Source organism: Temnothorax americanus, unplaced genomic scaffold, assembly GCF_048541705.1.
Source record: "Temnothorax americanus isolate GAGA-0224 unplaced genomic scaffold, ASM4854170v1 Scaffold34, whole genome shotgun sequence".
Lineage (NCBI taxonomy): Eukaryota > Metazoa > Arthropoda > Insecta > Hymenoptera > Formicidae > Temnothorax > Temnothorax americanus.
Genome location: NW_027509485.1, coordinates 1508887 through 1524494, shown reverse-complemented (window position 1 = coordinate 1524494; position 15608 = coordinate 1508887). Strand labels below are relative to the sequence as shown.

The following is a 15608-nucleotide window of genomic DNA, read 5'->3' as shown; positions in this document are numbered from 1 at the left end:
TAACACAGCACAATGCTTGCGGGCATTCAAAATCGATTATTTGCATAAAAAATAGAATGTATTTATATAAAAATGAACTTTCGATTTCGAGACGGACCTATTACGCAGCTATCGATTTTCCGCATCCAATCAGCACGAGTATAGCGGAACTCAAAGCGATAATGTCAATCCTATTTCGTGAGCCTGCCGCAAAGTTATCCCATATAAACTTCCAGTAGTTCGTAAGCTACGCATGCCCGACGCATTTTCAATCTCGTATATAGAGCCTTCGAACTTTTGCCATAGATTTTATCACGCCAGGAAAAATAAGAACGAACGTAGAGCTACGAAAGCGTAAGTATTTCGCGGCGCTTCAGTTAATTCGCTTTAATGCAATTTTCGCGAGTGATAAAATTCATCGTTACTGCGCGGTAATTTTACATCAGAAATCCTACTTTTCCGCGAGATCCACCTTAATTTATGTCTTTGTTCGACACGCAATCTCATGGCGCGTAAAGATCCCGTGTTTACTACGTAGTGCATGCGATATCTTCACATTCTGTAAATCGCACAGAAGCCGCAGATACATATAATGATCACCGGGACGAATCACGAAATACCGATGACGGTGCCGTACGACTGTCCGGCGAAGCGTCGATAATTCAGGCCAGCCTACTAACGTCTCTAATTTCCTTGATATTCGCATCGAAGGGTCCTTCCGCTCGAGGAGCTTATAAGGATGCCAGAAATACCTCCGTGAGAAGGTATAAACGCCTTGCAAGGGTAGGCCTCTAGGACTTGTATTAATTTCATATCCCTTCCGCCGTCTGACGCCGAGACTACGTTCAATCATCTATTTATTACCGGTCGCGTCCAATCCGGTAATACTATGTCCCTCTCTCTCTCTCTTTCTCTCTCTCTCTCCTCTTTCTCTTTTCGAGATATCGCCTAGATGCGAGGGAGTGGCGACTGGTCATTAATTTCCACTAGCACCCTACTAAGGATCGCTGATGGAAAACACATCACGAATCTCACCTGTACAGTGACCAAATTATGAAGCAACCGTATCGAAATTTGATAAACGTGTCGAATAAGTATCCCGATATCATCACATTTTTAATATAGACACAAGTTGTGGTTCATCTAACAACAATTGCGTTATTAAACATTAGCTTCTTAAAATAAATAAAAATTGTCGCATTATTGAAGTAAATTAAGCAATGAATATGCTAATAGCAAAGTTACTATCATTAGCAATATCTTAAATTTATATTTCAAAAATCTAGAAATATTTGTAAAATACATTATTTCATGATTTTTAATCAAGTTATTCTAAAAATTATATGATCCTAAACGTTAACATTACAAAAATAGGCACATTTTATTGCAATTTTATTTAACACTCAAAACTGAAATAGGATATCTGCATGACCGATAATGTAAACGTATATAAATGAACGAAACTCGCGATCAAAATGAACCACCAATGTGCAAGCGTTCGCAAGCGGTCTCGGTGGAGCTTTACGTGTCCAGCGGCGCGGTAAACATAGAAATCCCGAAACGGAAATCTCGGAAACGTAGCGGAGAATTGGGACAACGCGCGCCCTTCGAAGTATCACAGAAGCTCAGCGGCGCGGGTTGCTCGGCGCGAAGTTGGACGCGCCCTATTAGCGAAAACGAGCCGATTCCTTGCTTCTAACTGCGAATGCGCCGCACACTGAACACCGTAAAGGAATTTGCGGTCCGAGTTGCTACGCTTTCCGAGATCTGCAGCGACCTTTCACCCTACACCCTACACCTTGGGCCCCTCGTCCATCCACCTCGCTCCCGCGCCGCCCATTCCTTCCGACGGTTTGCTTCAGCCCCGATCATCCGTAGCCTCCAGTCACCCCAAGGCTAGTTTCTCTCTGAAACCCTTAAGCCCAACTATCCGCAGAAGTTGGAATCTGTAGGTACCTACGCCGCGACGAAGCTACAAACTCGCCCCTTTTCGTAGCAAGCTGCGCGTCGCTCGATATAGCCGCAACCGAAGATTTCGCGATGTGCAAATATATTAGTTCTGCTGACCTCGATGATCAAGAGGCTCCAATTACCACGACAGAGGCCATGATAAGAGAAAGCAAAATTCTTCAGCAATAAAGATTCCAATCATATAATATGTGAGCATCACATATACGTTATAATGTATTTTTGAAAAACGAGTTCGATATATTATGTATTAAAATAGAAAACATCAGCTCGTTTCTTCGCTTAAAACGTATCACAGAGTAAATTCATCATTCTTAGATTTTAGAATTTTTCTTAGAATTTATAATTTAATCTATTATTCCTATAAAATTTCACTTAAATGTAAATGAGTGTTATTCTAGAATTCCGTCTAAAATACTTTTCAAACAAAAAGTTATTTCTTTATACGTTCTAACTCGTACAATAATTACCGAACAATTCCGAGCAAATTATTTAAAAATATTCAGATTTTATAATGATCAAAGAAGTCGAAAACGTTAAAAAAAACTTGTTTCATTATATTCTGTCTTCTACAAAGATTTTTATTGCGATTCCGGTTTTGATTCTAGTTCTCTTTTCAAACCGGTCAGCCTACTAGCAGCTGGACCATCTAATCTGTATAAGCAACTACTTTCAGATTCGCCCGGAAACATATAACAACGGAAATGTAGCATTAAGTCGATGAAGTAGTTTGAAGGGTAGTTAAAAAGAATAGCTAAATTCGGAAGACATGTCTCGTGGCACGGTATCTATTTTCGTGCGAAATGGTCGTTGGCAAGATTCGCGAATTGAGATGGAATCGTTGAAAAGAGGGAGAAGAAGAATGAGAGTGTAGTTGAAAGAACGACACAATAAGAGTATCAGTGAGAGAGGGTGAGTGAGTAAGAAAGAGAGAGAGAGGGGGAAGAAGGGAGGGGGGGAAGAAAGAGAGAGAGAGAGAGAGAGAGAGAGAGCGCCTTCATCCAACCAGCAAAGACGATAAGCACCCGTGGGATTTCCTCGAAAGCGGGGCGGCTAAATTATGGAGTCCTATACGCGAAACTAGCGTCAAGCAATTATGACTGCCGATTGCCAGCATCGATCTGACAATTTCGCATAAACCGCCAATTTCCATGTGATCTAGCCGCTGCGACTTGGAATTAATTAAGCTTAAGTTACGAGCAAAAGGGCCGCAAGGCGCAACGCTGCCGAAGGTCGTCCAGGAGATCGTCGGAACTTAGAACGATTCGAACGCGTCTCGGAGGAGTATGAGATCGATGCGCCGTGAGGGACAAGCGTTTCGACAACCTAGATGTATCTTATCTTAAGTTAGATCCATCACAACGATATAGTGAAACTAATGACAGTATCTTGCTAAACGTTATTAATCATTTGACGCAATCTAAAAATGTTTTAATTTAATTAATCTTTCTATACTTTAAAAATTAAAAAAGACTGCATCGATATTATTATAAACAGCTACATTTAGAATTTAATATATTATAAAGCAATTCTGGTTTAGCTGAATGTAAGTATATAATATCTATCAGATAACGCGTAATTGGCAAGAAATATTAAGTATTTGTATTAAGTATACAATGCATATATATATATATATATATATATATATATATTATATATATATGTCAAAATTATTATACCTTCTGTATATCTGAACTATATGTATAACGAAATTAATTTTAACATCTAAATTCTATTCTATTTTAAATTCTACTTTTCTACAACTTTCAAATCTATAAAATCAATTAACTAACTTCCCCAAATAATGAAAATAAAAATCTAATTTTTTAAATAAAAAAACAATTAAAACTAAAGATTATTATCGCAGAAAGAGAAAGAAATTTTGTGATGAAGCTTATGCATAAATATAAGAAAGAGAAAGAGAGAAAGAATTTGCATTAAAGATTTTTCCCGAATTTTAGGAATAAGTTTATGTCAAAGCGTACGATGGCCAAAATCACTGTTCTTTCTCAGACTCGCAGTCTTTCAGCGAATAAACAGTCCAGGCGGAAAGAGGATCTTGGTTAATCTCACTAATCTTCAACGATTGTTCTGTTCTCCAGCGGCAAGACTGCACCAGTGGCCGATCAAAACCGCGGCCTAACGATATTACAGATCCGCCAATCACTGGCACGAAGAGATGAAGACGATGATACCCAACACGGACTGTTGGTAAATCGACTAAATTCTAAGTAAATTCTCTTTGCATTGCCGCTGAACCGAATCAGAATTCATTCGATTGGATACAAATTCTTCAATCACGCTTTAACTGTATTTATATCACTTTTTGTGCAAAATAGCTGTATATCAAATATTAATAATGTCTCTAATTCAGAAAACTAATTACATATTAAAAAACCGATAGTCATTATTTTTTAACATCTAATTTTAATTGCTATAAAAATAATTCTTTTATATTTATTTCTATTTGTGATGCAATATATAAATACTGCAAAAAGGATTTATTTATATTTATTATCATGTTTTACTAATAAACATATTTTCGCGATCCTAAGAAGATTAGATAATCATTGAAGAAGAAACAAAAATGCGTTCAATGCCATTATGTCTATATAATAGATAGATTTTGATTACAATGAAGTATCGTCTATGGCGTACGAGATAACGAGTGATTTATTTAAATATGCACCTCACATATTGTGCGTGATTGATCAAACGATGATAGCATAATTGTACAAATTCGTATATATAACAGCAAATGATGCATTTCAGCATTTTCAGCTAAATAAATATTTAAATATTTAAATAAAAAGTACTACAGATTTACACAGCATGTACAGATTAAACGTGTAGAAATCTATAAAAATAATGCATTTCAGCTAAATAAATATTTAAATATTTAAATAAAAAGTATCACAGATTTTGCACAACGTGTACATATTAAGTGTAAAAATCTATGAAAATGGCTTACTTATGCCAGCTCTATTGAATATAAGGCTGATTGTACAACAAGTCAGAGTTTATCGTACCATGCATAATTGGCAAACACACTTGATATTTCCTAATATTACTTTTTACACTCCAGCAAAGCTGCATCTATCTAAGCGAAAACTAAGTAAAACGAACAGTTGTCATCGAGTCGTTGCGTCAAATTGTCTCATGATACGAATATCGGGAGTTTTTAAGTAAGGCTAACATTTATTTAATCAATGTCATACTTTGTTCTAATTAATAATAATTTTTTATATTCAAGGGATTTACTTCTAGCTAAAAAATTCATATATTAAATTCTATTAAAATGTTTTATAAAATCGAAAAAATGGTAATCGAAGAAAGTTACAATAAAAAAATCATCGTTATTTTTTTCACCTTTATTTACAAACATCTTATAATTCAAAATTAAAGGTAATGTTTTATAAAACGTTTATAACGTATAAATATAAAACACGATTTTGAAACGTTTGCGATATAAAATGAGAACCACTGAATCAACAAAGCTCAATAACGTAGAATATCGTCAAGAATTTGAATTCTGATCTCTCCGAGTGACGGTAATTTTGCGTCGTTTTCTAATCGTGCACGTTATGCGCATATAAAGGCCTTCACACATAAAATGCCGTAAGGATGTAAAACGTAAGCGTAAGAAAATCGATCAATCCCAATCGAGTATTTTCCCCTACTGGGATTACGGATGGTACAATACTTGATTGGGATTGGTCGATTTTCTTACGCTTACGTTTTACGTCCTTACGCGATTTTATGTGTGAAGGCCTTAAGAATTACAGCATGAGTGGTGACGTAACACGGCTACGATAACTAGATATATAAGGTGCTTCAGAAAAACGTATATCGATAAATCTACTCCAAACATTTGTGTGTGTGCGCGCGTTTCTCTTATATTATAAAAATTTTACTTGAAGCCATCAGTGTCTTAAAATTGAATTTAGAAAATATAAATAACTAGAAACTCGTATAATTCATAATTAATTTGTATAACAATTTCTCCAAAAACAGTATAATTAAATATTTTATGATAGTAAATTTGTATATATATAAATCAGATTTTAAACCTACGGAAAGTTATTCTCCTTGTGAAAGAGTTAAATTATTCAATTAAATTAATTTTAGATTAATATGTATTTTTAAGACACCTTATATAAGTCCGGGAACCACTTGTAAACCGGTCGAGGGACACTAACGAGATCCATTTGATCTGCACCAGTCAGTCAATAAGCAGAGAGGTTTATATCCGTAGATTTGTGCATGTAAATAAGTAGTGCTAACCGATCTAATCACATCTTTAAATCTTGTAAATCTAATTTCGATTATAAACCAGCTAGTTATATATATTTAAAAATTTTTCAGATTTCTCTCTCTAAACAGAGCCATGTCGACAGACGTGCGAGGAGTTATATTATCTGGAGTTGAATTGGCAAGGTGAGTGACGTTAATTTATTTCAAGCAAGTAAGTCAAGTTTCGTAAAAGGAAAAGGTCGTTCATTCGTTTTTACGATCGATCATTCGTCGGTATATTCGAAACAGTGACACAGCGATTTAACAAAGATGTGTTATGAAACAAATATTGAGGCTAATCAACAGAATATAAAATATTTACAACGTTTTCTAATCAGAATATATAAAAACATATAAGAATAATGTATTAGATAATATGTATAGAATGTTTTAAAGCGAATAATATAGATATCACATTGCACGGTACCATGTGTCTTTATGAGGTTATGTGGCATTGTAAACGTGCGAAAAAAATATATGTACTTCCATAATAAAATATAAAAACAAAAACAGTAGAGTAATAAACCCAATATAAGTATTGCAATTTTATAACAATTCGTTGTCATTATATCTATATTTAAAATATACGTATAATATCATTACAACTATCTACAAATTGCCCGCGAAATTCAAATGTCTGTAGACTTTTAATTATGTGCAAGTATATAATATTTCTTTATAATAAATAGTCGAATTATAAAGATAGACTAACTTTAAATATATCTTCCGCAATAAATAATAAACATACAGCGTAAAGTGCATAGAAGCCTTTACAAATTATTAAACTTTAAAAGAATTACAGAATTAATTTTACAAAATAATTTTTTTAAGCAACATTTTTCTTTTCAATTATTCATAAAAATAGGAAATTTATGCAAATCTATTTTGGCGTATCTAACAAAAGCGTATAATAAAACTTTATAGAGAAATCCGGCAGGGCCTAATCAGAGATGTGAGCACCTTAAAAGAGAAATTACCTGACTTCACACCCGGCCTAGCTATCGTCCAGGTAGGCGCGAGAGAAGATTCAAACGTCTATATAAAAATGAAAACTAACGCGGCCCGTGAAATTGGGATCGATGTTCAACGTTGTCAACTTCCTAACACCACGACGGAAATAGAGCTCATCAACAAAGTTAGCAAACTGAATAATGATCCAAATGTTCACGGGATTATTGTGCAAATGCCGCTTGACAGTGTAAATAAGATCAATTCTCATCTAATCACCGATCTAGTATCGCCGGATAAAGACGTCGATGGGTAAATATATATAATTATTATTTAAAATAAAAAAATAACTTTCTCTGCGCCAGTGATTAAAAACCAAAATTATTCCTTTATTTTCGACTAATTGGCAAAAATATAAATAATGTGCACTACGTTTCGACTCTAGATTTGAGTCCTTATCAAGTGCAGTCTAATCATCAAAATTGGCTCGTCATGTGGTAATCTTTGGATGTCTTTTGATTACCACTTGATAAGGACTCAAACCTAGAGTCAAAACGTAGTGCACATTATTTATATTTTTTCCAGTTAGTCGAGAATAAAGGAATAATTTTGATTATTATTTAAAATAACTTTTTTTTTTATATGCAGAGGGTGTCTCTAAAATAGATCCTTATTCCCATTTGAGAAAGTATATTCTATTTTAATAGTAAAGATGAAAAAAGATCATGTACTCAAAAATTGAAACAAAAATGAATGACTATTTAAGAGATACCTTGTAGCTTATAGAACTATAACATAAAAAATTTATAATTATTATAAAATCAAACTAAATATTTTCTCTCTCAATTAACAATATCAATATTTGCTTCATTAATATCTGATTTAGCTATTACTAGTTTATTTTTCTACTTTAAATGAAATTACTCGCATATTTCATAAAAATAATTAACTTTAATATTAATTGAATCTCAACTTAAATATATAATATGACGTATTTTATTTATTGATAATTATTAATTTATCGTCATTGAAGATATCTTGTTGATATATTGATTATTACGAAAGCGTGATATATCGAAGGAGTTTTGTAACGCATTGGCCGGTGATAAACAAGAGAGAAAACAGAAATAATGTGCCCTTTGACATAACACTTTGATAGTATTATACATAGGCGCCAATTTGGACAGATATATGTTCTGCTTTAGGGATTTAGAGAGAGAAATAATGTATAATGTAATATAATAATTTCCACAAAAATCTTTTCTCTATCAATGATATTCGCAAAACCACAACGTATATATATTAATAAAGTTTTATTCATCCAGATATATGTAATATTATTAAAATTGCAGACTAAATACTATTAATGAAGGGCGAGTTGCAATCGGCGATATGTCTGGATTTTTGCCATGTACTCCGAACGGCTGTATCGAATTAATTAAGAGGTTTGTTATTTATCTCAGTAAATTATTTTAATATTACGCGACGCAAGAAGTTTTTCTCATCATTATGCAATTACGCATTAAATTGAGAAAACAAACTTTTAGGAGCGGCGTGGCTATTGCCGGTGCTCAAGCCGTCGTTTTAGGGAGGAGCAAGATTGTCGGCACTCCCGTTGCCGAACTATTAAAATGGCATAATGCTACTGTTACTGTCTGCCACTCGAAAACGAAGAATCTTTCTGATGTCGTAAGCAATCAGTTCACGATTTTTTTCTTCGCACTTGTAAAACAAAATAAAATAAACAGCTGTATTACTGAAAACTTATGATATAAAAAAAAAATTTTTTTCAGGTGCGTCAAGCTGATATTTTAGTGGTTGGGATAGGCCAACCCGAATTAGTTAAGGGTGATTGGATTAAACCGGGTGCCGTTGTCATCGATTGCGGCATCAATCCTATACCAGGTATGCAGCTCCGTTTTTTTAAATACAATTCCGAATTCAAATTCATCAAAGAATCTATTATTAAAATTAATATCTCGGAGAATTCTGTATAAAATGTCTTGAATAATTCCTCAGAACATCGACATATCGATCGTCTTTTATATAATGAGATCTTAACACGTTTACAGTGGTTTACAATTCATTATTTTTAATCTAAAAAAATATAAACGCATCGCATCAGCGATGGTACAAGAAGACGGAATATTATTATAACTTTTAATAAATTCCTTATAATAGATATTATTACATATATATTGCAAGTATAGACTGTGAACGTGTTAATCTGTATTACATTATGCTTGTATCAAACATTAACGTTATCACCCTTTCTCTCCAACTCCTTCTGTTCTCCTTTCTCGCTCGCACTCTCATTATGACACAAAACATATTACTACATCATACATCTCTGACCGTGAACAAAAAAGTACAGAAAACATAGTCGATATTTTAGTTAAAGATCAGTCGCGTTCGAGTACGTGCGTCATACTCGGCGTCATACAAACGCGTGTCGGCGTGTGCAACGCGATAATTTCTAACAACACTAGTGCATAAAGCATTCCTTAAAAAATATGAGGCAATATACGTGAATTAACTTATCATCTCAGATACTTTGGTATATGATTTTAGTTTACAATTATGTATAATTTTATTTTAAAATAAGTTCTCTCTCTCTCTCTCTCTCTCTCTCTCTTTTATATTTGAAGTAATTTTATATAAAAACTTTGAGACATAATAAAAAAATGTGCAAGCCCGACCAATATCACTATGACATTAAAAACGTTTCAGATCCCACAAAGAAAAGTGGACAACGTTTAGTGGGTGACGTAGCGTACCAGGAAGCTGCTAAAGTAGCTTCGTACATTACACCGGTACCAGGCGGCGTTGGACCGATGACAGTAGCAATGTTAATGAAAAATACCGTGATATCCGCGCAAAAGTCGGCGCAAAAGCTCCTCAACGTCCAATGGAAATTGCGAGCTCTTCAACTGAATCCTGTGAAACCAGTACCAAGCGACATCGATATATCCAGGAGTCAGGAGCCGAAACCAATCTCTGTACTAGCCGAAGAAATCGGACTACTGTCGAACGAATTTAGTCCTTACGGCAGCACGAAGGCTAAGATCGGCCTCAGCGTGCTACAACGACTAAAGAATCAACAAAATGGAAAGTTCGTCGTGGTGGCGGGCATCACGCCAACGCCATTTGGCGAAGGAAAGAGCACGACTTCCGTCGGCTTGGTGCAAGCACTAACGGCGCACAGAGGCAAAAATTCTGTCGTTACTCTCAGACAACCTAGCCAGGGGCCTACGTTCGGCGTTAAAGGAGGAGCTGCTGGAGGAGGATATTCACAGGTACGACAGAGGAATTTCTTCAGATAACGATATTATGAAGACCAATTACTGGTTATTACTATGAACTAACTATAGATTTTGTTATAGGTGATACCCATGGAAGAATTCAATCTTCATCTGACCGGGGACATTCATGCCGTTACCGCCGCGAATAATCTTATGGCGGCGCAAATTGATGCGCGATACTTCCATGAATCGACTCAAGGTGACAAAAACCTGTACGATCGGCTGGTACCGAGTATTAAGGGTGTCAGGAAGTTCTCGAAAATCCAGCTCAATCGATTACGAAAACTTGGCATCACGAAAACTGATCCGAACTCATTAACGGAAGAAGAGCAACGTCGATTTGCAAGACTTGACGTCGATCCGAACAATATTACATGGACGCGAGGTGCGATAAGAACTTAATAATAATATATCGCGAAAAATTATATTGTATCTGCAATAACATCTTTTGCACAGTGGTGGATATTAACGATCGCTTTTTGCGGAAAATCACCATCGGCCAGAGCCCAACCGAGAAAGGCAAGACAAGAGAAACCTCGTTCTGTATTTCCGTTGGGTCTGAAATAATGGCAATCCTAGCATTATCAACCAGTGTCGAGGATATGAAGAGACGACTTGGTAATATCGTCGTCGGATTTAGCAAAAGCGGCGAGCCTTTAACTGCTGAAGATTTTGTTAGTATAATTATAAAATTATATACGTATAAGAATATCTAAATTTTTCATCCAATATTACTATTATTTCCATATGAGAGAAGCAGCAATTCCTTTTATTATCTATCTTGTTAAAGTACGTTTAATAATTTAAATAATTTGAAGTATAGTCACGCATACGATTGCAATTAGATATAAGTACATCGTTCACAATATCCCTTGTACCTTCATAATTGCGAATAAGGAAAACAATTTGCGGCTTGTCCAAATATCTGCCTAATCCTCAGGGCATGACGGGAGCAATGGCGATTCTGCTGAAAGATGCTATAGAACCGACACTTATGCAATCATTGGAGGGTACACCGGTAATGGTACACGCTGGACCGTTCGCCAATATAGCCCACGGTTGTTCATCCATTATCGCTGACGCTATTGCTCTAAAATTGGTCGGACCGCAAGGTATTGTGATAACGGAAGCCGGATTTGGATCGGATATCGGCATGGAAAAATTCTTCGACATCAAGTGTCGTACCTCCGGACATGTACCGAATGCTGTCGTACTCGTGGCAACTATCAGAGCATTGAAAATGCACGGTGGTGGGCCGCCTGTAACGACCGGGGCACCGTTAAAGAAAGAATACATCGAAGAAAATATCGAACTTGTTAGAAAAGGGCTGCCAAATCTGCAAAAACATATCAGCAACGGTCTGAAATATGGCGTGCCCGTAGTTGTTGCCATCAACTCTCATAGGTGTGTTTTCTTATAAATAAATTATGATAGCAAAAATCAAATAATTTACAATAACAAGAACACTAGAATCTGTACTATTTTTTTGTATTATTCGTATAAAATTTTTTGTTATAATTCTTATTTCATGTGTGTGTGATGGTTTTTACCATCATCTTTATATCTAAATTTTATAAACAAAGTGAATACAAATTATAATGTTTAAATTAATATAATCAACCACAGACGAGTACATCTATGTTAATCTTTCAGTACCGATACTCAAGCGGAGCTAGATCTCGTTAGGCAAGCAGCGTTGGAAAGCGGTGCAACTAATGCGGTAATATGCACTCACTGGGCCGAAGGTGGGGCTGGTGCTATAGCTCTTGCGGATGCATTGATAGCCGCTACCAAAGAAAATAGTAATTTCAAATTGTTGTACGATCTCGAGGACAGTATTGAAGAAAAAATTAATAAAATCGCCAAAGAGATATACGGTGCTGGCCAAGTCGTTCTCGCGGAAAAGGTAAACAATTATTTCTATTATTATATTATACCTGGTAAACTACTGCCGCACAATATTATCAGTAAAAATATCTGAATCTTACATATTCCAATATAAAGAAATTTTATTAGCACACTCTAATTCTAATTACACTTGTATCGACAATCACGTGATTTTTCTTTAACAAAATAATTATATCTGTTACATAAGGAACTCTAATATGCCACGTTAAGTACGACTGACATTTTATATATTGTCAATATAATTATCGCAATACGTAAACTTTTGCCATTCGTTATAGGTGCAGAAAAAAATCGAGAACTACAACAAGTTAGGATATGACAAACTCCCAATATGTATGGCGAAAACGTCAAATTCATTAACGGGAGATCCAGCTATCAAAGGTGCACCAACTGGTTTCACCCTCGATATTACGGATATATTCGTTTCAGTCGGCGCCGGATTTATTGTTCCCATGGTGGGAGAGGTAACTGATTTTCTCGAATTGCTAATTAAATTATCTACTAAATTTTTATGTTATTTCATTATATAACACACATTTCAGATCATGATGATGCCCGGCCTTTCTACTAGACCTTGTATCTACGATATGGACTGGAATAGCGAAACAAATGAAATAGAAGGCCTGTTTTAAATTGAATGTCTATTTTTCAACGGAAGAATCATTTTCGCAATATGTGATGTGTATTAATAATTCCTCAGGAAGTTCATATGTCAATAATATATAATCGCCAATAAATTTTTTGTATTTGAAAAGTTTACATTCTTTATTATTTATGTACAGCGTGACAATACCTCCTGTTAAAATAAATATATCGTATACATATTCCAAGTATACCATCTCAACAAGTTTGTATATTGATAAAAAAAATGTGAACTACAAGCTTTAATACTTTGTACATAAAAGATAATTATATAACTTTCGTAATAACACGCAATTTCGCCGATCGCGATCTCGGATTTGCCTGAATTTCTTCAGCCGTAGGTATCAAAACGTGTTTATGCATCATTTTCCATGGTGTTTCCGTCAATTTTTCAACCTCGCCCTTATCAAACACCTTACCACGGTTCGCATATTTTAACGCGACAGTATTAGCCACATTATCTGTTATGTTTCCAGAAATATGTCTCTTAACAATAGTATCTTCGAGCGAGTGAAAAGAGATCGTTATCAGACGGCCGGACAATTTCAAGTATACTTGCGCAAGAAGTATACCGTAATTAATTTCATTTAATTCGTTATTGACAAAAATCCTAAGTGCTTGAAATGTTTTTGTAGCGCTATGCGAAAATCTACCGAGACTATCTCTTCTGATTTCACCGCCTAAAGTGGACTCGACTAGCTCAGCCAGTTCCTTCGTCGTCTCTAATTTTCTACACATGTATCTAACGTCAATAATGGCACGTGCAATTTTCTTAGCACGCTTCTCTTGCCCATAAATTTTTATGATACGAGCCAATTGCTCCTCCGTTGCCCTTTCCAACACATCCGCGGCAGTAATTTGTTCCGGACACCGAAATCCATCCATTCTCATATCCAACGGTCCATCCTTCGACAAAGCAAAACCTCGCTTCGCTACGTCAAATTGCATTGACGAGCAACCAAAGTCAAACAAAAAGCCATCTATACTATTCTCTTTAATATCGTATTGTTTAAGTAGCTGCGGTAGCTCGGAGAATTTACCTAGCAAAGGTACTACTTGTCCTGGATATCTCTGCGATAAATCTTTTGCGCATTCGTATGCTAAAGGATCTCTATCTAACGCGAATATTTTTACACCGGGTGAATGTTCTAACAATTTGGTGGCATGTCCACCAGCACCAAATGTCATGTCTACGTATATCTTGTCTGGCGACGGATCCATATATGTTAGTACTTCCCGTACCATAACAGGCAAATGAAGATCTTTTTCAGAGACATCATATTCAAAACTATATTGCCTCACATTAACTGAGCGCAAGAAGTTAGTTTTCGCTAACAATGCTCGCGTTCTATCAATAGAACACCCATTCTTACCAAACTTATACGCAATGCATGCAAACTTAATCCTTATCATTTTTTACAAAATTTTTTATCGTTCCGTAAAATCTGCGAAATATTCCCTTATCGTCTTCCTTCAAATACTCTAACATTTCTGGAGTCAACGCCAGATTACATTGCTCCTTAGTCAATCCACTCGCAGTGCTTAACAAGGAGCGTTTATAAAGTTGCCCATAATGATTTGATGAAAGCCTTTTCAAGCTTGAATAATATCGATGACACTGTTCCGGATTCGGTTGGCTAGTAGCTTCACCCTTCACAAATGCAATCTTCAGATGGTCACGAATGTGCTGTCCCAAGTCTCTAAAAACCACCGGATCAAGCAGATCGATAGGAAAACTCAAAAATATGCCGCGAAAATTAATGATTTAATATACGTCTTCTTCATCAATGATAATTGAAAAATGTAAAGAATTATTCTAACCTAGCTAATGATATATTTAGAAGCAAGTACTGATACGTTGCCAATAATTTATGACCGTTACACTCAAAACAATTACATTTATGATACCTAGCCTAGTGTTTTATCGTAATTACCTGCCAGCTTTGCTTTTGTCCAACGGCCACGATTCCAACAATTTCATATAATTCTTATAGGTACCGGCCATGACGACGTCGGACGTCGGAGAGGGTTTTAAAGCGTGACGTTCTCGTGATATGCGTTTGATGGCGTTATTGGCGTTTGCCATAATTTACCCTACCGATCATTTAGTTAAGAGCCACTGACTGTAGATAAGTCGAATGACACCGACGGAAAGCAAAGTTATTTTTGTTTTGAGTATAATAATACGATCATGTTTATATTTTTATTTATCAAAAACTGACTCGACATATTTCGAAATCTCAAAGGCAATCGCTCTCGAAGCATCGATTTTATAGAATAAAAGTAAAAATCGGAATATTTTTTTGACAATATCATTAGAGATAAAATATATAAGATTAGCGGAATTAAATGTAATCCCCCGATAAAAAGTTCGTTTAATATATATATTGTGTTGTTCCGAACATTGGAAATTATTCGAACAATGCGGAATTGTGGAAATAAAAATAGAATCATAAGCTAACTTGGAATTTCGATCAATCGACTGCTAACTTTGTGAATCTTATTACCGACCGAAGATGGCGTACCTAAAAGATAAATTAGATAAATAGATAAAGCACGCTTCCTGCT

General features: G+C 35.4%; 4 protein-coding genes across 7 annotated transcripts in view; 1 reads left to right on the top strand and 3 right to left on the bottom strand.

Moving 5' to 3' along the window:
* LOC143901521 (pancreatic triacylglycerol lipase-like) overlaps nt 1-15608 on the bottom strand; it is a 196989-nt gene that overhangs the window by 163487 nt on the left and 17894 nt on the right. The gene's annotated exons all lie outside the window — the stretch shown is intronic.
* On the top strand, nt 5045-13155 carry Pug (pug C-1-tetrahydrofolate synthase, cytoplasmic). 3 transcript variants are annotated; one of them, XM_077413845.1, is made up of 13 exons: nt 5045-5132; nt 6313-6384; nt 7165-7500; nt 8541-8633; nt 8736-8877; nt 8982-9093; nt 9919-10484; nt 10572-10875; nt 10947-11164; nt 11431-11894; nt 12144-12396; nt 12677-12862; nt 12941-13155. In XM_077413845.1, the coding sequence occupies exons 1-13, from the start codon at nt 5107-5109 to the stop codon at nt 13028-13030; spliced, it is 2862 nt and encodes a 953-aa protein (XP_077269971.1). In that variant the 5' UTR covers nt 5045-5106; the 3' UTR covers nt 13031-13155. The 3 variants fall into 3 exon arrangements, with proteins under 3 accessions (XP_077269971.1, XP_077269972.1, XP_077269974.1); XM_077413846.1 differs by lacking the exon at nt 5045-5132 and adding an exon at nt 6095-6212; XM_077413848.1 differs by lacking the exon at nt 5045-5132 and adding an exon at nt 6105-6188.
* LOC143901486 (putative methyltransferase-like protein 15 homolog) lies at nt 13136-14453 on the bottom strand. Its single transcript, XM_077413849.1, has one exon. It carries the CDS (start codon nt 14451-14453, stop codon nt 13308-13310), a length of 1146 nt encoding a protein of 381 aa, XP_077269975.1. The 3' UTR covers nt 13136-13307.
* LOC143901487 (ubiquinol-cytochrome c reductase complex assembly factor 2-like) lies at nt 14440-15129 on the bottom strand. The gene is made up of 2 exons (XM_077413850.1): nt 14975-15129; nt 14440-14740 (listed from the first exon to the last, which is right to left on the bottom strand). Exons 1-2 carry the CDS (start codon nt 15124-15126, stop codon nt 14440-14442), a joined length of 453 nt encoding a protein of 150 aa, XP_077269976.1. The 5' UTR covers nt 15127-15129.

Coding starts and splice junctions, on each gene's coding strand:
- Pug (XM_077413845.1), top strand. CDS start 5,107: ATGATACGAATATCGGGAGTTTTTAA. Junction 6,385..7,164: donor TCTGGAGTTGAATTGGCAAG/GTGAGTGACGTT, acceptor AAAACTTTATAG/AGAAATCCGGCAGGGCCTAA. Junction 7,501..8,540: donor CCGGATAAAGACGTCGATGG/GTAAATATATAT, acceptor TTAAAATTGCAG/ACTAAATACTATTAATGAAG.
- LOC143901487 (XM_077413850.1), bottom strand. CDS start 15,126: ATGGCAAACGCCAATAACGCCATCAAACGCATATCACGAGAACGTCAC. Junction 14,741..14,974: donor GACAAAAGCAAAGCTGGCAG/GTAATTACGATA, acceptor GGTGGTTTTTAG/AGACTTGGGACAGCACATTC.
- LOC143901486 (XM_077413849.1), bottom strand. CDS start 14,453: ATGATAAGGATTAAGTTTGCATGCATTGCGTATAAGTTTGGTAAGAAT.